At 34.0% G+C, this 25,850-nt stretch overlaps 1 protein-coding gene across 3 annotated transcripts in view; it reads right to left on the bottom strand.

Annotated features, from left to right (window-relative positions):
* The window catches only part of EPHA5 (EPH receptor A5), a 340,313-nt gene that overhangs the window by 293,715 nt on the left and 20,748 nt on the right, over nucleotides 1-25,850 (bottom strand). For all 3 annotated transcript variants that reach the window (XM_077755696.1, XM_077755697.1, XM_077755695.1), the window contains exon 2: nucleotides 13,613-13,677. In XM_077755696.1, coding sequence (XP_077611822.1) covers nucleotides 13,613-13,651 — 39 coding nt within the window. In that variant the 5' untranslated portion in view covers nucleotides 13,652-13,677. The remainder of the gene's footprint in view (nucleotides 1-13,612; nucleotides 13,678-25,850) is intronic.

Raw genomic sequence — 25,850 nt, 5'->3', positions numbered from 1 at the left:
TAATTTATAGTCTCAGCAGAGCTTGTAATTTATTGGATTATAACATATTTGCAAGTTATAATCCACTAAAACCCAGTGCGTGCCCAAATATACAAGCTTTGTTTAAAATGAAATTTCTCAGGGGCTTCTGGGTGGCTTAGTTGGTTTAGCATCAGGACTTTAGCTCAGGTCATGAACTCATGGTTTGTGAGTTTGAGTCCCACACTGGGCTCTCTACTGTAAGCACAGAGCCTCCTTCAGATTTTCTGTCCCCATTTCTCTCTTCCCCTTCCCTGATCATGCTCTCTCTCTCTCAAAAATAAACAAACATTAAAAAATTTTTTGTGTAAATGAAATAAAACTTCTCCAACAGCCTTGACATCTATCCTGTCCTGATGTATATGATGTAGAGTGGAATAAAAGAAGGATTAAGGTAGACATTCTTGAAGCATATGAAAGTTATTTCCATTATCTGTGTTCCAGATAAAATATTAAGAAATACTGAATTGGAAATGTATTTTCTGAAAAAGTTTAGGTCCATAATCTATGGCCCTAATTGATCATAATAACGTAATAACATTTTGGAGGTGCTAAACTCATGTAAGAAAATCTCACATTAGGAAAACAGTATTCATTGATAGTAAATATTGCCTTCCTCTTTTCTTATTATATTTTTGTATCGGTAACTTGCTTCTAAGTGAGAGCCTTGGCTTTAGATGCAGCACAGGGACTTTCAGAACCAGGTCAGCAATCACAAGGGTGATTTTCTTTGGCTCTACGGAAACAATGAGCTAATAGGATGTTATTAGCTTTATGCAAACTCATAATAACTAGATGAAGACAGAAATATGCAGCCACAGTAGCATGGAAGCACAGAGATATTTGTGTCACAGGCAAGAATGATAAGAGCGGCATAGGGAATATAGTCAATAATACTGTAGTACACTTTAAGCATTTCAAAATGTATATAATTGTTGAATCACTATATTGTACACATGAAACTAATACTGTATGTCAACTATACTTCAATTAAAAATTAAAATATAAAGATAAGAACTAAGTTAAGATATAGAACCAACAGGTACTATGAAGCCCAAAATATAAGAATAGTGGACAAGTTATATTAAGATTTTAAATAACTCAAATAGATCTATTAAATATGATTATCAAAAATGAATTTAAATAAGTCAAACAGGCCACTCCAATAAAATTAGTGAATACTGGATAAAATTCATATGTATTGTAGAAATCAGAATTTGTAGGTATGATAGAAATCATATACCAAAACGACTAATTTCACTGCAAATTTTTAGAATAAAATATTTCACATTAGTGATTGTTTTTTTAACTGAGTAAATTTTATATGAGAAAACAACTTTATATTGAGAGAAATCCTTCCTCATCAGAATTCCTAAGAGATACCAGTTAAGATGGAGCCCAGATATTTTTTTAAGCTACTCTCCTTAAATAGCAGAGATGTTCAGCAACAGCTACATCTACACTTATACCTCACAATTTTATCTTCCTCCCTCAACCCAGCTACAGTTGTTTGCAAAAGTGGTAGACCAAGTGGAACCCATCAAAATCTTTCTATGTGGAACTTGGAACTTTCTCAGTCTGAGTACAGGAGATGAAATTTGGAGTTGTGAAAAAACCATGTGCAAAGCGAAGCAAAAAAAAGTCTGGTTTGCAGATAGAATGAGGAAATAACAGGCCAGAAGCAAAGGATCAGAGGGGGAGAGAGAGAGAGAGGGCAACCACCACCTTGTTCACGACAGTTTGCCTGGTCACTTAGTTTCATTATCTCAAGGGTTCATCAACCTTGGGTTTTCTGAGTTAACCATAAATTCTGTTCTTTCTCTTCAACTTGCTAAAGTCTAGTCAACAATACTTAAAACCAACTGAAATTTGATCAACAGAATAATAAATAGCTAAATCAGCTTTAGTTATCTGGATAATTTACAAAGTTAGAATACCTCTTGGAAATTACTATTGTAAGCATAATATTTTATTTTAATAATGTTTGAATGAAATATTTTCCCTATATCATATTTAAGAGAAAAAGCAAAACAACACCTAAGTCCTTTTGAAGACAGAGACTATTTATTTGATATATGCCTATCATACTCCTATTCTAGGTTAAATATATACATGTATCTTTTTTCAGAGTTTTTAATTTTCAGAGGGTTAAACTTTCATAGCTTTGTTTAAGAACACTGTCTTAATCTGTTCAAACTGCTATTACAAAATGCCACGGACTGGGTAGGTTATAGAACAGTAGAAATTTATTTCTTACAGTTCTAGAGGATGGAAGTCTGGGATCAGGGTGGCAGGATGCTCAGGTGAGGGACTTGTTCCAGGTCTCAGACTTCTCACTGTGTCCTCACGTTACAGAAGGGCTAGCCAGCTGTCTGGCATCTCTTTTGTTAGGGCCTGAATCTCATTCATGAGAGTTCCACTCATGACTTAAGCACATCCCACAGGCCTTTGCTCCTCAAGGCACCACATAGGGCACTAGGCATCAACATTTGGATTTTGGTGAGGACACAAACATTCACACCATAGCACCCACCAATCTACAAAATGATCACTCATTCTGCTTTGGACAATCATTTCCTTATTTCACTGTGACTTTTTCACTTCTTACTACAATTAGTGCACATTCCTCTTCTGTTCGGTGAAAAGTGAATTGTTCATCAGTGAAAGATAATTAAATGCTTTAGAAAACTTTATGTGTGCACTAGTATGCAAATAAATGGCTGGATGACTTTTGATAAAACATCTTAAGTCTTCACTGGCAAAGAATCTTGATGCTTTATTTAACAAGGGAATATATTTTTCCATCTTTAAGTTTTGAGTAAAATTTATTTCAAATATACTTAGTAAGATAATGGTCAAGACATAAAGACATTGTAAGTGTATCAGTCACTAAGTATTTCCTGGGAAAAATAAAAATAATAACCAAAACCAAGAACAGAAGCCAAGATAAAAAGTAATAGCAACCCCACACACCGTTTAAGAAGGGCCAGGCAATGTGCTAAACCCACACTGTCTAATCCTTTTGAGAACATTGTGCAGTAGGTAGCCTTATACATAATTGATAGATGAGGAAGTTGAGATACAGAGATTAACCAATTTGCTACACATAAGTAATAAGGGATGGAGTCAGATTTGTAATCTAGATGAGCTGTTTTCAAAATCTCCATGTTAAGGAAGCCAATATTTACATAAAATTAGTGGATCGAGCCCCACAAAGGGGTGAACCCAGAGTTGTATATATGTTTGTGCAATAGGCTAGAGGTAGAAATTTATATAAATCCTTTGAGGAGTTAAGTAGAGAGAAATGACTTCATTTGGGCAAAAGTGTGGTGGGATATTATTAGATCACAAAGATAGCAGCAGCAAGGCTCTCGGGAGGACAGAGATCCCGGGCTGAGCAGTCTGGACCATCACTTTCTGCATTAGTGCCAGCAATGAATAGTATAAGAGAGAGAGTGAGAGAGAGAGAGAGAAAGAGAGAGGGAGAATAAGGCAATGAATAGCAAAAGCCTCAAAAACTTCAAACACGAGAGGAGTCTTGAACATTCTCTCTCCCCCTGCTGCCTTTAATGGAAATAATCAACAGGAATGCTGGATGATTACAGTATATTTTTTCTCTGTGGGAGAGGGAGATTATATACTCAGAACCATAAAGCATTTTGCTTGCAAAATTAATTCAAATTGACTTGCAAGAGGGCACTGTCACATGAATTGAAAACAGCTGAAGAATGGTTAGAGGAAAAAAAGATTATGATAAACAGCAATCAAACTACTCAGAAAAATACCTAGAGTTTGGACCCTAGGGACCTCTGCAAGGCCCAGTTTTATTTAACATCTTCATTAATGAATGGGAAGATGAGAATTAAAAAATCATCATACTCACATATGGGAAATAGTACAAATACCAATGAGAGCAGACTTTTTTTTCCAGAAGGCAAATGTTTTAAGGCCCAGATTTTACATGGACCACATCATTTGGCAAAGAAAATCTAGACAGAAACCTAGAAATCCTCATATACATAATGAGGAAAAGGGAGCTATGAGGACCCAATATGAAACAGGTGAAAACTATATTGCAAAATGACAGTTTGATGGAAGTGTGTGCACAGGTGTCTCACATCACAGGCAAGGTGACAGTAACTTGTGTATGACTCTTTAGAAATGATCTGAAACTGTTCACATGTATGCTCCCTGCTTGTTATACAGACCAATGGAAAAAGTCATCAAAAAAGGAACAAATGGGAAGAATTAAGTGTTTGGATAGAAAGCTAGACAAAATGTTGCATATGGATAACATACCTGTACACATTGCAATCTGGAGGAAAAAAGAGAGGTTGAGATGGAGGGAAGAAGGATTTCATAGCACGACTTGCTAACAGGGAGAAAAATAATTAAGTCTTGGAGCCATACTTTCCTGGGGAAGTAGGACTTAAACTGTGGTCTGAAGGATGCAGCCTTTAGCTAACCGATTGCAGGTAGGTTAAGGAGGATTAAAAAAAGGATTTTTATGGATAAAGGTCATTTTCCAGTTTATACTTGTAAGTATCCTTATAATGTGGGAAAATATTTTGAGAGCCTTGAAAGAAGAAAATATTTGCAATATTTTATAGTGATTTTGAACATGTAAACAACATAATACCTAATAAATAAATAATAGATCCATGTCTCAAAATCACTTTGCAGGAATATACTTTGACTATTGCTAATTCATTCAACATAATTGCACATATCAAAGACTAAATATAATATTTGTCTGATATGCCAAGGCAGAGCTGGACATTTTAAAGAACTTCTTCATAATTGCTAAGTTTCCATGTGGGAAATCTAAATGCAAAATTGTGCTCCTTCTAAACTTCAGTGTATGCTTAATGACTATCTTGAATTCCTTAAATTATTTATCTTAATTACCTTACGGGTTGGGTGTTCTTTTTGTTTTTCTAAAAAATAATGAATACAAAGCTACTTTGGAACAGGATTGTTCTTCATTATACTGGCATTTGCATTATATAGTATAATATCCATTCCCTTTAGAATTATTTTCTATCACTGTCCAAATAAAGTGCTTTTCTATATCCACTAATGTGTTCTTTTTTACCACTTCAGCATTACGTTAATCTTTATTAGCCTCTCCATGCTCAGTGTGGGCCTCAATGCTTGTCATTATCTTTCCTCTCCTTCAGTGGAAAGCAAAGCCAAAATAAGATTCTGGCAAATTTTACCCTGATCACAACCAAAATACAAGAGATTATCAGGGCACAAATATTTCTCCTCATCCTTTGCCTTTCATTTTTGGGAAAATGAATCTCACAACAAAACCCCCATATATACTCTTGGAAAAAATCTGTGTATCAGAATAGAAAATCTAGTGTAAGTTTTTCTTGATTCAAGTGAATCCACATAAAACACTAACAATGTATTCATAATCCAATTTGAATAATCTAAATCTGAGTCATTTTCAACTTCACAAGTAAATACACAGGTTCTCCAGCTCAAAGAAATCAGAAAACAGAACAAAGTGACACTAAAACAAGAAAAGCCATAAACTACTGTTTTTGAAGTGTCTTGTATGGAAGACTATTTTGTTCTTTCTCCCCCAGGCAGAGAGCAAGTTACTCAGTCTCTATTTTAGTACAAATATGATTTAATCTGAAATCTTTCTCAAATGAATACATTATTGTCAATGATCCTAATAGCCCCTATGATCAGCGTAAGAAAGGATTTCACAACAATGTTTATCTTACCTGACTGAAAGAAAATACAGCAGAAATAAAAGAAGAGCTTCAGGACAATTCAGAGGTGATGCCCAGGGGGATATGGTGGCTTGCCCATTGTGTGCTACAGGAAGTACAGAGAATTCAGTGGGGAAACGGCAGGGAGGCAAGTGCACCTTGTGATCTTTTGTAACAACAACATGTGGAAAAAAAAGCGTAATAGTGGAATTTCTGAGAAGTAAGAGCGTAATCTGCTCTAAACAAACATCATGACCATTAATTTTATTCTCAGATGAATAAGCCTTGAAAACACTTGCTAAAATTTTTCAGGAAACGATATTGTTTACAGCTATGCTTAGACTATATAGATTAATCAATATTAAATGCTCGAGAAGGTGACAAAAGTGAATGTAATATAATTAGAAGGAAGTAAAATACATCTTCAAGGTGTGTACAAATAGGTTGATAAAGCTATGGATACAAGACTGACAATTTAAGAGAAGAAGAAGTAGAAGAAGAAAGAAGAAGGAAGAGGAGAAGGGAGAAGCCTTAAGTGAGAAAATAGTTACTTTAGAAAGTCTATTGGTTCTACTGCTTTTCAGCCAAATGATTCAACCAGAAAATTGGGATAAATGCACTGCTACGAAGTTTGCTCATCTATTCTAAATACTTTCATAATTTTAATTGGAATGGGATATACATACAACATAACTTTTACCTTTAAAGAAAAATACTTACGTTCTTAAAGGTTTTACTTATCTTTATCTAAAATCTAGCTGTGAAATTTACTACTATATACACCATTTACTGGGAAAGTGAAGATTTGCAGAAATGGAGTTCTTATAATTATGGGACAGTGTTGATTCTAAAAATGCCATAGTGGGTATCAAAAAATAGAGGGACATTTTATGATAATAATATATCACTATCAAATCTTAAATGCGTCTGCTAAGTGAAGGAAGCCAATGTGAATAGGCTATATACTGTTTGATTTCAACTACATGGCATTCTGGAAATGGAGACTGTAAAAAGATCAGCCTTTGCCATGGGTTAGAAAGGAAAGGGAGGAAGGAAGCAAAGAATGAGGAAGTGGAACACGACATATTTAGAGTAGTGAAATTATTCTTTATGATACTGTAATGGTACATACATATCATTATATATTTGTCAAAACCAACAGAATGCAATACAAAAAGAGTGAACTTTAATAAAAACTATGGCCTTTTAACTAATAATAATGTGTCAATATCAGTTCATCAATTGTAAAAAATAAACACCCTAATGCAATGTGTTAATAACAGTGGAAGTGGTGAAGAAGACATTGAGGTGGTATAAAGGAGCTCTCTATAACTTCTGCTCATTTTTCTGTAAATCCAAAATCTCTCTAAAAATAAAGTCTTGCTCATTTAAAAAATAAAATAGTTATAAAATTGACTAGTGTCTTAAAATAAAATCTTATGAGTACATTAAAAAAACTAGAGTATTAGCAATAGAGTCCATCATGAAATCAACAAACTCTGGGCCTCTTTAATATCCCTTAGTCCCATTCTTAAGAATCATTATTGCTGTTAGAATGATGCCCTCCTAATAGGTTGATACTGAAAGAGTTTGAGAACTTCAGCATAAAATATTAATAATAAACGCTCTAGAGGAAAAAAAAGCAGCAAAATTTAGAATTGAGGGTGACTATACATATTTTATACATATTTTATATTAATCAAGCCAGGAGTCAATCTGTGTTTTGCTTGTTTGATTTTGTTTTTGTTCTTGTTTCCTATTAAAAGCAAATCCCAGGGGTGCCTGGGTGGCTCAGTCAGTTAGGCGTCCGACTTCAGCTCAGGTCATGATCTCACAGTTAGTGGGTTCGAGCCCTGTGTCAGTCTCTGTGCTGACAGGTAGCTCAGAACCTGTAGCCTGCTTCAGATTCTGTGTCTCCCTCTCTCTCTGTCCCTCCCCTGCTCCCTCGCTCTCTCTCTCTCCCTCAGAAATAAATTTTAAAAAATTTAAAAAATTAAAACAAAATAAAAGCAAATCCTGGTTAAAAAAAAAAAACTGAGTTTTCAAAATGTTATTCCTTAATTTTATTCGAAGTAAGATGAGTATTGAGTCTCATGTTTGGGTGTTGAGGCATGAAAATTCTTTTTAAAATTTTTAATGGTTATTTATTTTTGAGAGAAAGAGAGAGTGCAAGAGGGAAAGGGGTATGCAAATGCAAATTCTGAGGTATGAAATTTTTTGAAGTCTATTGACTTCATCCAATATAGACAAATGCCAAAGAGGGGGTGAGTGGTTATTGCTTTTAACTACCAAAATGTGCTTTCTGGATATATTTGAAAATAGCAATGGAGAAGCAGCTTTTTAATCAATCAGTATCTTCTCTATTTTTTTGATAGTTTATGAATCAATGGTACAACCAAATACATTGTTTTATTGTATCCTACAAACAGCACTGTGAGACAGATGAAATAATAGCCATACAACCCTACCTAATGTTTAGGAAAGCTAAGGTCACAGCCTCAAAAACACTAGTAAATTACAGTTCTAGCTTATTTAATTCATCCTTTTAATTACCTATCTGTTGATAGATAGATAGATAGATATAGATATATAATATACCTAAGTATATACAATGTACACACAATATAACAAATGTAACATACTTTTGAGCACCTATGTGCTATGCATTTTTCAAATAATTATGATCTGGCAATGCACCCCACTCTGGCCCATTTAAACATTTTTAAGGTGAATTTTCTCTTCAGCATCAATTCCTCTTTTGTATAAACTAGAAATCTTGGCACCATCTGGAACACAGTCATGTCTCTGGAGACCTAACTGTTTGGAGGACTTCACCTCTGGTTTAAAATAATCGGTCTCTTGGAAGACCTGGGCTTGAAATAGATTCAGTTTCTTACCAGCTGCCTAACCTTGGGCAATTCACTTCACTTCACTTAGCCTAATTTTCCTCATCTACAAGAAGAATACTAAGTATCATTTTTGCATTGTCATTGTCAGTATTAAATGAATTTATGTACATGCGAAAGTATTTTTTCATGGGAAGACAATCAGAAACAGTGATATGACACCACAGGTGCCAAATACAATACAGGTGTTCTTCCCAATGCAGTACAAACTATCAGAGTGACCTTGAGCAAATACTATCACCTCTCTGCCACTTCTGTACACTATAGAAAGAAAAGATAGGACTAGAAAGCATTTCATGTACCACATTGTTCTCATACTTTGATTACTCATTCTAAAAACAATAATGCTGCCTCAAGATCCATGACTTCAGGGACTTTTGTTTTCTTCAGTGCTCTACCCCAGGGCCTGAGTCACTAACACATATAAGTGCCCAATACATATCTACTGAATGAATGAGTGAATGCAGAAAATTTGCATAAAAGCAAACCTTACTGCAATATTGTATTTCTAGATATGTCCAGAATAAAAAAGGGAAGAAAAATTCAAGTAACTACCATGATGCGCGTGTGCATGATGCGAGTGCATGCACACACACGTGCGCGCACACACACACACACACACACACACATACTCACACATACATACAGTCCCTCTCATATACTGTGGTTAATATGCGCACATGTTGAAGCCCAAATTCAAAAGATGTGTCCTGATTAAGGTAAAGTACTCAAAATCTATTAAGAAACTATCTCAGCATGTAATAATGAGAGATTATTTTTAAATATGAAATAAAAGAAAATCTTGATGATTGTAAAGTGTTAAAAATGACTCCAAAACAGTGCCACAGTGCCTGGGTGGCTCTGTTGGTAAAGCATCCTTCTCCTGATTTGGGCTCAGGTCATGATCTCATTGGATAGAGCCCTGCGTAGGACTCAGAGCCTGCATGCGATTCTGTCTCTCTCTATCTGTCTGCCTCGCTCCAGCTCCCCACATGTGTGCTATCACTCTCTTTCAAGATAAAAAGTAATTATTTTGAGAGAGAGAGCACAAGCAGAAGAAGGGCAGAGAGAGAGAGTGAGAGTGAGAAAGAGCGAGGTAGGGGGGAGAGAATCCTAAGCAGGCTTCACCCTGCCAGCACAGAGCCCCATGTGGGGCTAGAACTCATGAATCAGGAGATCATGACTTGAGCCAAAACCAAGAGTTGGACACTTAACCAACTAAGCCACTCAGGTGCCCCAACATAAGTAAATAAACTTAAAAAAATAAAATATATAAAATTTAAAAAATAAAATAAAAATAAAATAGTGCTTACATTACAGACTGGAAACTTGAATGAATAAAGAGTATGAGGTGGAAATTGATTCAAAGAGGATAATTTGCTTACTCTCACAAAACAGCAGCCTTTACTCAGCTTTGAGCAGTTGAGGTCATAGAAAAGTGCTAGTGCCAGCACTCTGAAACTTCCAACTAAACAGAGAAGCTGAAAATTCAGATTTTATATGAAATCTCCCAAGTTTTAAGTGCTGACAATGAATGCAAATGAATATATTTATATAGAAAAATAAACAAAAAAACTTTTGTATATCTTGGTATAAGAAGACTAAAAATGTAATAGAAAGTCAAAGGAAATATGTTTACTGAGAACCATCACGGTGCAAAATTCTACTTTGAGTTCCAGTTTTAAATCTTTATGCAAAACTATATCGCAGTACCTTATGCACCATTTTATAAATTTAAAAACAATAAAGTAAGTTATCCTTCTAATCCATGTTTATTGAAGTTCTCTTACATGCCAGGACCTGAGCCAACTTGTAGAAACACTGTAGGGCAGTACATATGAGATCGCTGGGAGAAGCACAGGCCTGGCGAGCACAGAAGTATCACAGGAACAATGACTGCTTCTAGAAAGTGTATGGAATGTGTGCATGACTTTAGGTGATGGATAACAGGGTTTCTCCTAAATACTTGACCAATTCTTAGGTACAGATTTGGGTAAATAAATAAAATTTTCATTTTTAAGGCCTGAAGTTCAGGAAAATGTTCTGGGGGAAAAGAAAGGAATATTCTTATTTACTTAGTATCATAAAGGCTTTTAGACTGGTGGAGTTGTAAGTCGGATCAAATCAAACAGCCTTTTAAGAGCAGTCTTCCAGGAAGGTATCAGATCAAATAATGACAATTCCCTGGGATCGAGTCTTTGAAGAATCTCCGGTACCACTCTGCCACTCCAGTGACTGCTAGCCTGCTGCTTTTTACCTTGACAGCAGGTTTTTGGTTTTTCAACACTACTTCACAGCTAGAGAGGAAGGAAAGTACATAAAGCACCTTAAAATGCTAAAGCTATTAAAAGAAAAAAGAAATCCAGTTCCAAAAAATAAAAAAAAAAATTAACCTAATTTAATCGTTAAAATTTTTTTAAATGCTAAAGCTAGTGCTGTTCTTACAAGTTTCAGTAATTTTTCTTGAATAAATGTTTCCTGTATCGCTCCAAGACTGGTTAACTTCCAGAGTCCTGGAAAATTGATTCTGACAATGTTTTCCAGTTATCTCACAGCTTTTATGGAAGAGAATATTTGTAGAGGCTCTTACTCCACAATTTTTGATGGCATCACTTGGATGCTCTATATTTCACCTAGAATTATATTGCTTATCTAATCATAAATGGCATAGCCAGAGCGCCTGCGTAGGTGGTCAGTTAAGCATCTGATTCTTGGTTTCCACTAAGGTCATGATCTCATGAGTGGTGAGACCAAAGGCCCAAGGTGCAGCTTTGTGCTGACAGTTAATAGCTTGCTTGGGATTCTCTCTCTCTCTGCCCCTCCCCCACTTGCATGTATGTGCTCTCTCTCAAAATAAACAAACTTTACAAAAAAAAAAAACAGCAAAATCAACACTATACTAACAATTATAGTGGAAAGAAAGCACAAAGTTGTCAGAATGATTGGGAAGAGCTCATTCTGAATATGAAGGGACTATGTTTTCATAAAGCATACAATAGTGTTTTATACAAAATTCTTGTACAAAATTGAATAATTTCCCCCAGATTTTTAGCTGCAAAAGCAACTACAAATCAGATTTATCCTCAAAGATGTGCTCTGCTAAACCTTTTCTGAATAACTTCTGAATAGAAAGACTACACAAACAAAACTAAATCCAAAGGAAATATGACATATTTTCTCAGGCTTTTAAAAAATTAACTTCAACCCCACCTATCAGCTATCTTCTCAATTTAAAATATTTATGAAATAAATTATTTTTGGTATGAGAAAAAATGCAGAGTAAAAATATAGTTATACATTCTCATCCAGTCATCTACTTGTACAGGGGTGATCAAAGATGAAAGAAAGATAATAATTCTAGATAAGTGGTGGGAGGAGGAAAACAGAAAAGAAGGAAGAACAGAATAAGATAAAAGAGATACAGACTAAATATATAACACTACTCGGCACCGGCTATATCTGGATGGTACTATTCTTTTTTATTTTGGCTTATATTTATGTCCTAATATCTTAACAATCTGCTAATATGACTTTATTTATAGTATATCTCTAAATACAGTCATAATATTTATTTATGGCAAAATATTTATGGCAAAAAGAAGTACCATATTTTTTTTATTTTTTAATATATTTTTTAATGTTTATTTACTTGTTTTGGGAGAGAGAGAGAGTACAAGCAAGGGAGGGACAGAGAGAGGAAGAGAGAGAATCCCAAGAAGACTTGCACTGTCAGTGCAGAGCCTAGTTGGGGGCTGGAACTCATGAACTGTGAGATCATGACCTAAACCTAAATCAAGAATCAGAGGTTCAAGTAACTGCACCACACAGGTGCCTCAGAAATAACCATCTTAATGAAAGAGGAGAAATCACACTGAGATTAGGATGTTAGCATATAAATAATTATGAATTCAAATAATTAATACTACTTGTTTTACCTCCACGATAACTCTCTTTGTAAAGGACTGAATAACATACCTGATGTTCTCACCAAGTGAAAAAAATCAAGTTTTAGCTCTTTGGGTTATGGTAATATTAGATTACTTAATTAAACTGAAATTCATCTTGAAATCCTATGAACTTTATTTGTGTGAATAATTTTCTAAATTAATTACATATATATATATACACACTGTACTATAAAGTTTTAAGTAACAAAATTGTTTAAATTATTTTCTCAAAATTGAGTATTGAAATATATTATTTGTGTTTGCCACAATATAGTTGTATAATGAATCTGGATAGTTTTAGTTTGAAAATTATGAAATAGTTAAATGTTGAAGTTATCAGATAATAAAAATCTCTCAAAATCTAAATTACTTTTAATATATTAGTCAATCAATACATTTAATATTTTCTGTGTAATATAATGGTTTTATGTCACAATATTTTACTTACACATTTATTTTCTATCTGATAATACAGAGGTATTTTTAATTGAGCAGAATATAATGGAATACTTTTTAATATAATCTATATATTAAGATTGCTAGTATAAATATATGAACAAGCTATTGTTTTAAAAATGGCTTACCTAATTTTTACCCAAAATATTTTATTTCCAATGTACACCAGTAAATTAAATTACTAATAAAAACAACTGCTGATTATAAAAATCTTCCAATGAAGTGCCTTTTCTGAAAGTTTACACTGAAGAAAAATTCAAGAATTGAAAGAAAGCCTTTGGCTGAAGACAGACTTACTAGTCCAAGACACTTTTAATCTCAGTAAAATGTAAAGGAATTTCTTACATTATTTTAATTTCCTAATATAGTAAAGGAAATACAATATAAAGTGTGTTTGAATCAACACTAGTCATTGACATGTTAACTTTTATTTCCTATTCAATACAACCAGGATAATAGCAAATCAAAACCTATCCAATGAATTTTCGTATACGGCACTTAACAAACTGTCTACTAAGATAGCTTAAGTTGTAGGGAAAATTTTATAGAGGCTTACCCCATTTTTTGGAAAAGCAATCCATCCCAAGTCCCCCATGACAGTACGTGAATCCAATAAATTCACTGAAAGAAAAAGAACACAAAACTAAGTGAAATGTATTAAAAAGCATCACTACTTTCATAGTGTTATTAAAAGTGCATCTTTCTTACATAAATGGAGTTAGATTAAGTATTCATTATGATGAATACAAGAGTGATAATTCAGTGAAAACATTATTTGAATGCAAGAGAACAAGGGATTTTGAATAAATATTTGGAAAACAATAACAGCAAATATACATAAACAAGTCATTACTCTAGTGCTCTTTTTTGTCAAACAAGAATAAAGGAAAAGAACTGGTAATAAGAAAAAGAAAAAAATGAAGGTCTACAGAAACCCATAAAGAAAATGCCACTTCTTTAAACGCTCTAAATGTGGGGATTAAGCTGCCATAATTTTGTGACTAAACATACTATATTTTAATATTATAAAGCAATTAACAAATAATTTACATTAAATAAAAATAATATTCCCAAGAGTGTAAGATTTTTTGTGATATTAACTGAAATCTATAATTCAAATTGCAAATAAAACTAAGAATAAATCTACACACCTTTAACCAATACAAGAAAATTATGCCAGCTCTCAGAGTTGTTGCTATAGTTAACTGTCCGCTGCATTCCCAAAACTATCTTCTACTTACAAATAACCATAGTCTAAAATGTGCTTCTTATAGGCCTATAAGCTACATTTTTGAAACACAGACCTCAATTATGGTTGGATATCCTACATTTTTTGGAACTCCAAGAATGGAAGTCTGAATATCATCATTACAAAAGGAAGCCATGAAAGAGTATGTACACACAAGTATACCCACACTCATACACACACACACACACACACACACTGTGTTTATATTTCAACAGGTTTGCCTATTCTCTCCCCTTAAATTAAACTACCTTAAAGGATACTGAGCAGTCTAACTGCTTCAGACCTGGATCACAGTTCATTACTTTTTCAGACTATTATGCCTAACCCAAATGATCTACCTGGCCCACCATGCAGCTAAACCATTTTGAATGAGCATGGCATATGGACCCAAAAGGGAAACAACTGGGTTAATCCTAGTCAGAGGTACTGAAACTTCCTTAAACTACATTCAAGAACCACTACCTTAGGGGCACCTAGGTGGCTCAGTCAGATAGGCGTCTGACTTCAGCTTAGGTCATGATCTCATGGTTGTTTTGAACCCCGGTCAGATAGGCGTCTGACTTCAGCTTAGGTCATGATCTCATGGTTGTTTTGAACCCCAGTCAGATAGGCGTCTGACTTCAGCTTAGGTCATGATCTCATGGTTGGTTTGAACCCCACATCGGGTTTTGTGCTGACATCTCAGAGCCTGGAGCCTGCTTCATATTCTGTGTCTCCATCTCTCTCTGCCCCTTCTCAGCTCACACTGTCTCTCTCTCTCTTGNATATGTAACATATATTCATATATTTATATAATATAAAATATATTAAATATATATATAAAACCACTAATTTGAAATGCCACCAATTCTACAAAAAAGATTCTATCTGTAGTGTAAAGCTGCAGTAGCAAAGTAGTAATAGTTGATAGGCTGAGGAAATGTGTTACAATACTCCTATAAGAAAATTTAAGATAAAATTATTACAACCAAGGACATTAGGATCACAAATGAAATTTTAAAATGTACATACTGTAGAAATTATGTGCATTTAAGCCTTATTATCCATTGATTTATTTCATATAACATCCGCAAACTTGTATCCTAGATGCTAATTTAACAATCTATAATAATAGTAGTAATATAATGATAAATCAAAAGTTTAAAAGTTTTAGAAAACACAGAAATATATTTTATATATACATATATATGTAACTTTTTATGATGTGTATATTCAATAAACTTGTTTATCTCCCCCAAAAGGTTCTGAGCTTTTTAACTCTAAAAATCCATGCCTATAGAATTTCTCTCATCTTTAACCTACACATTGTGTGGCTTTACAGAATAATAAAATAATTTGTTGGATTATTCTTTTTTAGAAGAAATTGGCTTAGCTGAAAAACTATTGTTTAAAACAGCAAAGACATAAAACAAACCAAAACTGTTCCACTACCCACTGACCTTGCAAATCCACCAGCCATCCCACTAAATCTAATTTTTAGTTACATCCATACTCCTTTTTACTCTATTGTTGGCTTTTCTAGTCTCCATGGGAATAAAGCTACATTAAACTTAAATGTCCTTGTCCTCATTTTAGTTTTTCTGGGACACTAGGGCTATGTCTAGACATGAATAAATACCAGGGGAGTACAGAACCTAAATCATTATGTTTATTCATCCTTATGATTCATTTGATTCACCTTTGATATTGAGCAGCAGTGTATCTGTGTAGACCTGATAAAGAAGAGCAGATCAGCAAGCTAAAGGCCTTCTACTGTGATGGCAGTCAAACTGAACTTAATCCTGCAGTGGCAAACTGATGTGAATAGGAATTCTAGGAATTCCTAACTAGCCTGCCAGGAGAAACACAGCATTCCTTGTAGACCTCTTAATAACATGTGGATCTTCAAATATTCATTATTAACAACAGATTTCCAGATGTCTTTCTAAAATTTAGTTCCCCTCACTTGAATTAACTTTAATCTAAATTACTATTCTCTTTTATGGTTTAAAAGGTATATGTGTGTGGAATTAAATGAATAAATTCAAAGTACTAGCTTGGCTGTTAATACAATTTATTGGGGATTTTCAATAATGGAATACATTACCAGACACATGAGAGTGCTCACGATAGGAATGTACATTATCTTTCTTACAAAGATCTTGTCAAAACTTCTTCTTCAGATAAACAGATTAGGAGGTTTATAACAAATACAGGTATGTCACTTCCTGCTACTGCCTAAAATTGCTTTCTTTTTGCAACAGATGTTTTCATAAAATTCACAATGCAAGGAAGATACTTACACATGTGATTGGAAATTGAAAAAGAGTAAAATTAGATGTTTCAGGCAATTACTTGCAGATTAATTTATCATAACTTTGTTCACATAATTCAGAGGAAATTGGAATTTGATGCCTCAGGAAAAATAATTAAAATTATAGTTGGGTAGATAGGTAGATAGAGATATTTACATGAAGATAGAAATCTAGATATATATAGAGAGATACAGAGATATATAGATATATAAGTATAGAGATACATAGAATGCTAGCTCTCTACAAAACCTGCAAGTTTTACACGTGCTTTTTTAGCTGTCTCAAATGTTCCTTTCTCCATTTGAATTTCTATCTCTTCATTGTCCAACAATTGATATTTCAGGAACTGTTTTCTCAGGAAGCCATCCCTAGTCCTCTTTCCTAAATTTAAGTAAGGTATCATTACCGAATATTCTACTAACGCCCAATTATTACCTCCAAAACACTGAATACACAGAATTGTATTGTTCCCTTAAAGGAATACCATGTTTGACTCATGCCTCTGAACCTAGCTTGTACTCAGAACAGCTGAATAGTTGTTTCTCTTATTAATGAATTATTTGGTCAGTGGGCAGATCATGAGGGTGTGTCTGAATCAACATACACCAGTGGTTCTCAACATGGGCATCCAATAATATCTGGAGACATTTCCGATTGTCAAAACTGGAAGGTAGGAGGAATATTTGCTGCTGGTTTCTCACGGGAAGAAACCAGGTATGCAGCTAAGCATTTCTCAATGCACAGCAAAACTTCCCCTACTCCCCAGTAAAAAATCGTGTGGCTTAAATTTCACTAGTGCCAAAGTTAAGAAACCCTGGTATACATCTATGATGCTGCCAGAAAATCTCTACTTTCACATTCTCTGACCAGTACAGCAGTAACATGATATTCATGAAAAGAAGTTAGCATATTTGGAGGCATTCCTTATAAATTAAAACTATTTAAGGAAATAGGAGTAATAAAAATTGAAGTATTATTTACGGGGAAATAGTTTATTCTTATTACCCAACACCCTTAAATTATTCTTCACATAACTAATGTTATTACAAGTGTTCTTATTTTTTTTCACCAGAATCTTCTTGGTTTTTTTTTTGTTTTTTTTTTTGTTTTTTTAATGTTTTATTTATTTCTAGGAGAGAGAGAGAGACAGCGTGAGCAGGGGAGGGTCAGAGAGAGAGGGAGTCATAGACTGAAACAGGCTCCAGGCTCTGAGCTGGCAGTCAGCACAGAGCTGGACGCGGGGCTCGAACCCACGAACCGCGAGATCATGACCTAAGCGAAAGTCGGACGCTTAACCGACTAAGCCACCCAGGCGCCCCATAAGTGTTCTTATTTATGCTCTAATAATTTCTCAACATTCATGATGGCATGCATGGAAAACACTATGACAGTGATAATATCAATGCCTCCATTTCCCCCACTACTTAAGCTAGTTACATAAAAAACAGAAGTTTAGACATAGAGTATATATAAATGTGAATTTTCAGAAGTTCATTACCCAATTTCATTATTGAATTTATTAAAAGGGGAGATTGGCAGTAATGGAGCACAGTCACTAAGTATTTTCTGTGCAACAATTACAGTAATTAAATTGTTCTGAACAGTATATATGCTTGTTGTAAATTACAATGAATACACAATGAGTATTGATCTTCATTGTACAACTTAATTAAAACTTGTCTGGGAGAAGCCACTAATGAATATAATTAGAGGGAATGTTTGATACCACAGTTACTCTGGGAGACATTAATTAGATATCAGAAATTTTATGGAAAATGTTTTTATTCTATTATTTATATGTTAAAATAAAGCTACACTATTAGACTGAAAGACAGTCTTCAAGGTCATTTCCCTCAGCCATTATATAATTACAATGAAGATGGGCACATTGGTTGGTATTCTTATCAGTAATTAAAAAGGCTGATTCTCCAGGAGAAATAAGTCTTCAGGGGTCAATGAGCATATAGTCTATTACAAATTCCTAAAGTTAATATAGGGGGGAAAAAGACTCACTACTCTAAGAACTTTTTAATAAGTAAAAATAAGTTAACTGTCCAACCAAATAACAGATTATAATTGAAACTAATTCAAACTAATCTTAAGTATGCTTTAATTTTATTACTACACACTAATAATTTTCATGCTTTCTTGAACAAACAGAAAAGCTTTTAAAGAATTTAAATTCCAGTAAAGCCAGAGAGTTGCTAACTCATTCTTTTGGTTGGGAGTCAAGGGCAGGGGAAGGAAGGAACAGAATGAGTAAATTGGAATATGCATAATAAGATTCCTAAGTTCTCAACTTCACACATTGTAGCAAAGATTAATTTGAGTTAATAATTCAAATAATCTTTGAATTTGAAAAAAATAAAATAAGCTTCAAATAAGCTTTTCAATGATCATAACTTTCAAATATTCATAACTTTCCATGTATCATTTCAATTCCATATCTTCCTTAATATCTTGCTAGTATTAGTCATAAAAAGTGGAAACAAATTTATTGGATTCTCCAGGAAAACATTAGGATGAAGGTGTTTTGAAACTTTAAAGAATTAAAAGACAGCTCAAGGGGGACCCTAGGTGGATCATTCAGGTAAGTGTCCAACTTTGCCTCAGGTCATGATCTCATAGTTCATGAGTTCAAGCCCCAGTCAGGCTCTGCACTGACAGTGTGGTGCCTGCTTGGGACTCTCTTGCTCTCTCTCTCTCCCTCTGCCCCTCCTCCACTCATGTGCATATGCTCTCTCTCTCTCAAAATAAATAAATATACTTAAAAAAGTCAGCTCGAGGACATTCAATCCCAGCACCATCAGTGCTCAAGGTCTTGAGAGCTTGAGAGAATGTGTGATCCTTGATAACATGAAGGTGAAATAGAGACTGAGCAGCATATTCCTACTCTTATATTGTTTCTGTTTTTCCCATGATCTTTACATAAACAAACAAACATAATTGCGGTATTTGGACCTTAACCACAGTATAAAGAGAGAATACTTTGGATCAGTAGCAGATAAGATAGCATTCTTTTTCATTTAAACCATTGAATCAAAGTCCCATTGCATACAGTAGAATTTTGATAGATGCTTATTTATTGATTTCCATTAAATAATATCAGAAAAGCTACTGGATTCAATTATAGCACACATTTTACTGATCTGTGGGAATAAACCCCAGATGTACAGCTGTCCAGCCTCTCTCTATGGGCCCATTCAGCACAGATGTGATTTCTTGCTTCCAGGCTAAATTTTATAATTTGACAACTGCTTCAGGGAACAAAGAACAGTTGACAATATGAGTGCAGGCAAAGAGTACATGTGTTTCCCATTGGAAAACTAAATTTGTAAATTTGGTAAAAATTATGTTATAAGTTTAGGAGTGTTATGTAGATTTCTGGCATCCCTTTACTTAAAGGCAAAATTCCATAACCAACAGTATTTCTGCAGACAATGAATGGGAGAATTTTTTTTTCAATTCTGAGCAATCCATGTGCACAATCTTTTCCAGGAAAAAAAAGAAAGAATATGGAGAAAAGAATTTATTCAGTGCATACTGTGTGTCAGTTGTTCTATCAGGTAACTTCCATTTATTCTTCCCAATAAACCTATAGGCTCACTAAAAACATTGACAACTTGCAGTGTCATTCAGAGCCCAGTAGGGAAATCAAGAAAAGAAGAAAGCATAAAGCAATACTTGAAGTCTTCATGACAAACCACAAGCCCTGCTTATGGCTTCTCACAACCAAGTCCCTTACTTAGAGCCTGGATGTAAGATACTTTGATTATAGCCATCTACCTCCTTGGACCATGAACTAAACCTTAATTATGAATTAATCTACTTTATTTGTATATGAACTATGGCTGGTGAACACTACTTGAGAAAATCTCATAATCAAGTATATATAAACACATATATGTGTGTAAATACGTAATTATATATATATGTAATTAATTAACAGTGGCCTCAATAAGCCATCAATAATACCTAATAAATCAACTGTCTTTTGGAAATCAGTTCTCTCATAAATTAAAATACTTTGTAAAGTTTTAGTTAAAATGTTAAAAATAAATCTCATATTCTCTTCCAGCTAATGCCCTCATCTAAATTCAAATTATTAAATGAGCTGTCAACATTCCTATTTCTGCACATCCTCTCCATTCTTCTCCTAATCCACTGCTACTTGGTTTAAAACCCACTACTTTACCAAAACTATTTACTATTCGCTATTTGTGATAATCATGTATCTCTGAGTTCCTAATTTGGCAGTATTTGGCCATGACTCCCAGAGACAAACTCTCTAACCTTTTATCTTCAGTGACAACACATTTCTGTGATTTTCTTCTACTTGTCTAGCTAGTTGTTTCCATTATAAGCTATTCTTTATGTACCAACCTTCAAAGCTTGGCTTTGGTTAATTCTCTATTTTTCTTGACTGATTACACTTCTCAGTCTAACCAATTATTCTTGAATAAGATTTAAAAAAAGGAATAAAAATAAAAGAAGTAAAAGCTTTTGGAAAGAACAAATGCCTTGTTAACACTCCATACATACTGAATTAGACTATTTATGATGGAAAATAGTAAATTTTTTGTTGATTGGTTGGTTGCTTTAAAAGTGATACTATCATATGTCCTTACATAAAGACCCCTGTAGAGGGGTTCATAAATTTCTGTCTTTGGTTATAATATAGATGTTAATGGTCCTCACAAATCCATATATTTTTTTCTATTTCTCTCTCCTTAAATTCCAATCAATTTATAAAGCTGCCTACTGGTTTTCAACACATTTATGATATGCAGTCATCCCCAAATGCACTAAGTATCTTCCCGGCACAACAAACAAACATCTCCTCCTATGTTCCCTATTTCAGTAAATACAATAAAACTACTTGTTCTATCCAGAAATCAGTGAGTTATCTTTGTCTTCCTTTACCTTTACTCCCACAATGAATCCATGACCAAATCTCACCCATTCTAACAATATCCTGCATTTAACTCTCTGAACTTGCTGTTCTGTTTCATTCCACAGCATAACCAATCAAGCCAAATTATGCCATAAGTTTTCACTTGAAAAATATCTTAGCTAGTGTCTCAGTAGAAAGGCATGATCCCCGACAATTTCTTCAAAACATTGCTTTCAGAAAGATCTTTCTAGGCAACCACTATGATCATGTCACTCCTCTACTTCAAACCTTATAGCTACGTTTCATTTTTTAATATAAGTCTGTCCAGGGTTGGTCTCCATTTTCCTCACCAGTTTCATTCAGGCTTTTTCCTGCTTTCTCTTCCATAATTTGGCAATCCTGAACTTATTTTCAGTTCCATTATGTGGTTTCACTATTGATTCAGTTCTGTCCAATGAGCTGTGAAGGTGATCAGAAGGCAAGGGAATTTTTGAGAAGAAAATATTAGAAAAGAAAACTTCTGGCTACCTTGAAAGTTACTGGATATGGGTATATTTCCTGGAACTGATGCAGCCATCTACAGAAAATAAGGAGAATCAGCAGGAGAGCAAAACCTACAGATTAAGGTTGGCAGAATGAAGGGATGGGAAGTATCTGGTTCCAAATTATATCATAGAGTAGCTAATCCATCTAAATTTGAAACTTGCTTCTTTTAGGACTTTCTATTATGTCAGAAAAAAAATCAATTTTTGTTGCTTAATCCACTGAGGAAATGATTTGCTGTTATTTGCCGAGGAAGACTTCCTTACTGATACAATTGCTAAGTGGCAGAATTTTAAGGCAATCTCCAGTCTCTTCTATTCCAGAATCTGCTCTCCTTCTATCATGTCTTGATACCTCTAATATTCTACTAACCGAATTCTAATAACATTTCCAAATGAGTTACTTAATCTCAGATTATTTTTCTTTGAAGTGATATCTAAAATGATCTGTTTTTCCCTTAAATCCTAATGTATTTTGCTTAATTGTTGACTGTGAAGCATGACTGTTTCAAAATGTTTTCATTTCTGCTCATTTTGTTATTTTATTTCTTTTTGTTCATTTTGTTTGAAAATATTTTTCATATCATAAAGAGAAGTTTTAGCCACTGCTCTTTGTACATTAAGCAGTAGGATTTCATACTGCGAAGCATAAAACTCTGAATGAAGCCAAAAACAGAAGTGTATACTAAAATTTTTGAATTGTTAATATATTCTGAAATTGTAAACTCAGGGAGATGGCAAAGAGGAATTCAGAATTAGTATCCACTGGTTAGTCCATACAAAGATTTTAGGCAAAGGTAACACTGAGATCCACTGACAGCTAAATTATGACTAACGAGCAGTCTGCTACATTCACAGGACACACGTCATGAAAAGAGCAAAACCATATGGTTTTCAGCAGCTACCTTGTCAGGTGTGGTAACCAAAGTTGTCAAATCTTACATATTGTTTTCATTCTAAAGAGAAAAGTCAACATTAGATGACATAACAGGTTTGAAAATCATCACATCACAGAATAAACTCACTTAGGAGCTGCTCAGTTCCACAGCACACTGTGTATATATGAAGCTATTCCTTACAAAATAGCATAAATCTTCAACAGTTCAAATAAATGTGCTTATTCACAATTCACTTTTTCAATGGTTCACCGCACAGAGAATATTCATTAATTCTCTGGTTCTGATTTGCTACTATGTAAGCTTGTAGAAATGATTTTACTTTGAGGGACTCAATTTTCATATCTTTAATATCAGTGATTGAAACTAATAAAATTATATGTGTCTGTGCTTAATATATGTTGTACCACTTAGTCTTAACAATGATCCTCTGGTATGTTTTTCCCCCATTTTTCAGATAAGGAAATTGAAGTGGAGAAAAGTTAAATAAGGCAGTGGTCCAAGGTCCCAGAGCTAATAAGCACATAGCTGGAATATAAATCCAAGTCTTATCTAACTCCAAAGCTCTTGCTCTTGCTTCTATATCACATTTGCCCAGTGTTGGACTTACTGAATCCAAAGGTTTACTCCTTTGAAACTCTTAACTTTTATACCTCACTGAGTTTTATTAAATCAATGAATTGTGAATATGTTAAAGAAGACAGCATCTACCATAACATTCTAAAACTACTGTATGTAAGATGGAAATCTTCAGATATATTAATCTAAACAGAAAAGACACTAGTTTTTCCTGGGCCAAATCACAGTTTAGTATCAAATTTAGTTACAAGACACCTGAAAGCAAAAGGGTGAGCAACAAAATCATTATGAATCCTCTTTTCTTATTTTTAATTTTGCTATTCATTATGCTTTGCACATGTTAAACTGGGGGCGAAACAGAATATATATTTGTCCAAGTATACTTTGTCCTTAGATCTAGAAAAGCACATAAAAACAGAATGTTAAGTATATGCAAAGCTGATTCTTTGTTTTGGATGTATCCTTAGCCCAGTCTCTAATTATCCCTAACACTTGACTGAAATCCCACAAACTACAAAACAATCTATATAATCATTAGCTTTCAAGCCTTCAGGGTAGGATAAATGATGATTGAATTTGAACATGAACTAAAACAGAAACTTGCACAAAATCACAGAATGCATTTTAAGGTGATGGCATTTCCCCCCAAAAAAAAAAAAAAAAAAAAAGTAAAAACTTGGGTAGCCCAGTAGCTCTATTTGTAAAATGAGAAGTGACCCAAATTTCTGATGTCAACTGAAGTCATTAGGATCGTATCAGTGCTACAGCTACAATTTAATTCTGACATAAGCCCTACATAATAATTCTTTATTACCTAAAATAGAAAAAAAAACTATATATTGCAAAAAATTTGGAGTAGTGATTTATCATGAAAAACTTGTCAAAGTGTACAACAATACAGACAAAAGTGTGAACAAATATCGTGCCCAATAACATTAGGTGACTGAATCTAAACAGTTTTGTACCCAGCCCTAATTACCCACCTCGAAATAGCTGGCAGCTTTCATGACAACAGGAAAGTAATTTTAAGTCAGTTTATTAAATACAATGAATTCTAGATCTTAGAGGGTGTAAGATTGATGATCTAGTAGCAGTTATTTCTGACCAGTTAACCTAGTGCCTAAAGTCTATTTTTTTTTTTATCAAAATATAACCTAATAGTACTTGGCTATTTCTCCCTTTACAAAGTATAAAAAGGAAAAGGGAAAAAAGAAATAAAGCAAACGTACTTTCACTTTTCTGTGGTATTGTCAAAGATGCTTTTTATGCCTATTAATTATTTACTTTCTTTCTCCTTCCTTGGTATTGGATCCATACTGAGTTTGGACTAGTAATGTGTCTAGCACCAGACAATGGGTCATGAATGGCATTAACAAATGATAATCATGACTTTATTGTCTTAGCCTTTGTTGAATCTTGTAACCTTGTTATGTAGGTCTGGCTAATGAGATATAAACAGAAATCCGCTTGCCAGTTTCTGGAAAAGCTGTGCTGTCCTAAATGAAGGAATAGCGGCAGCTGAGATGATTCTTGGCTCTTATCTTTCTCTTCTTGTTCTGAACTGGATGTGACGTTTGGAGATGCACCAGCCTTCTTGCAATCATGAGGCAATCAGTTTGAGAGTAAGGCCAAAAAAACCCACAATGATTCCAGTCCTGACATCATTAAGCACTGAACCCAAATCACCAAATTTCTACCCTGAAACTACTTTCCCAAACATTTGAAAGAAGCCCTCTATAGCTAAGTCACTACTGAACATTTTTTCTGTTCTCTGCAACCTAATACAATCTTATACAATAGAGATAACATATGAGCAATTGAGGAAAAAGTATAGTTCATTGCCTTAACTTCTATTCCAGTTCTATGGAATATGGCACCATCAATGAGTGAGGGTTCGCTCATCAACAAATATTTATTTAACATCTATTTAAGTATCAAGAACTGTCTAGGTCCTAGGAATACATCAATGAAGAAAACAGGTAGTATCTTGCTGATTGATCAGATTTCCCATTGCTTGGTCCTAAGACTAGACCCTTGCTTGAATGAATATTACCTGTGGAAAAAATCCTTCTATGTCCCTGGAGTCAGACTCTTCTAAGGTGTAGTCATCTAAGTGAACATTTAGTATTTATGATATATATATATAATATATAATATATATATTATATATATATAATATAAATGTAACCTTACTAAAGCCTCAGCTCCTTTGTGTCAAACAAGTATAACACTGCAGTATCTAGAATTATTTTCGTGTCATTAGAGGAACTTATTTATTAATAAGGATGTTCCTTTGATTTCTTAAGATATCAAACAACCTTGAAAATCAATCTTATTTAT

This window comes from Crocuta crocuta, unplaced genomic scaffold (genome assembly GCF_008692635.1).
Source record: "Crocuta crocuta isolate KB4526 unplaced genomic scaffold, BGI_CrCroc_1.0 scaffold192, whole genome shotgun sequence".
Taxonomy (NCBI): Eukaryota; Metazoa; Chordata; class Mammalia; order Carnivora; family Hyaenidae; genus Crocuta; species Crocuta crocuta.
The sequence above is the reverse complement of the archived record's forward strand: the minus strand, read 5'-3'. Positions and strand labels throughout refer to the sequence as shown.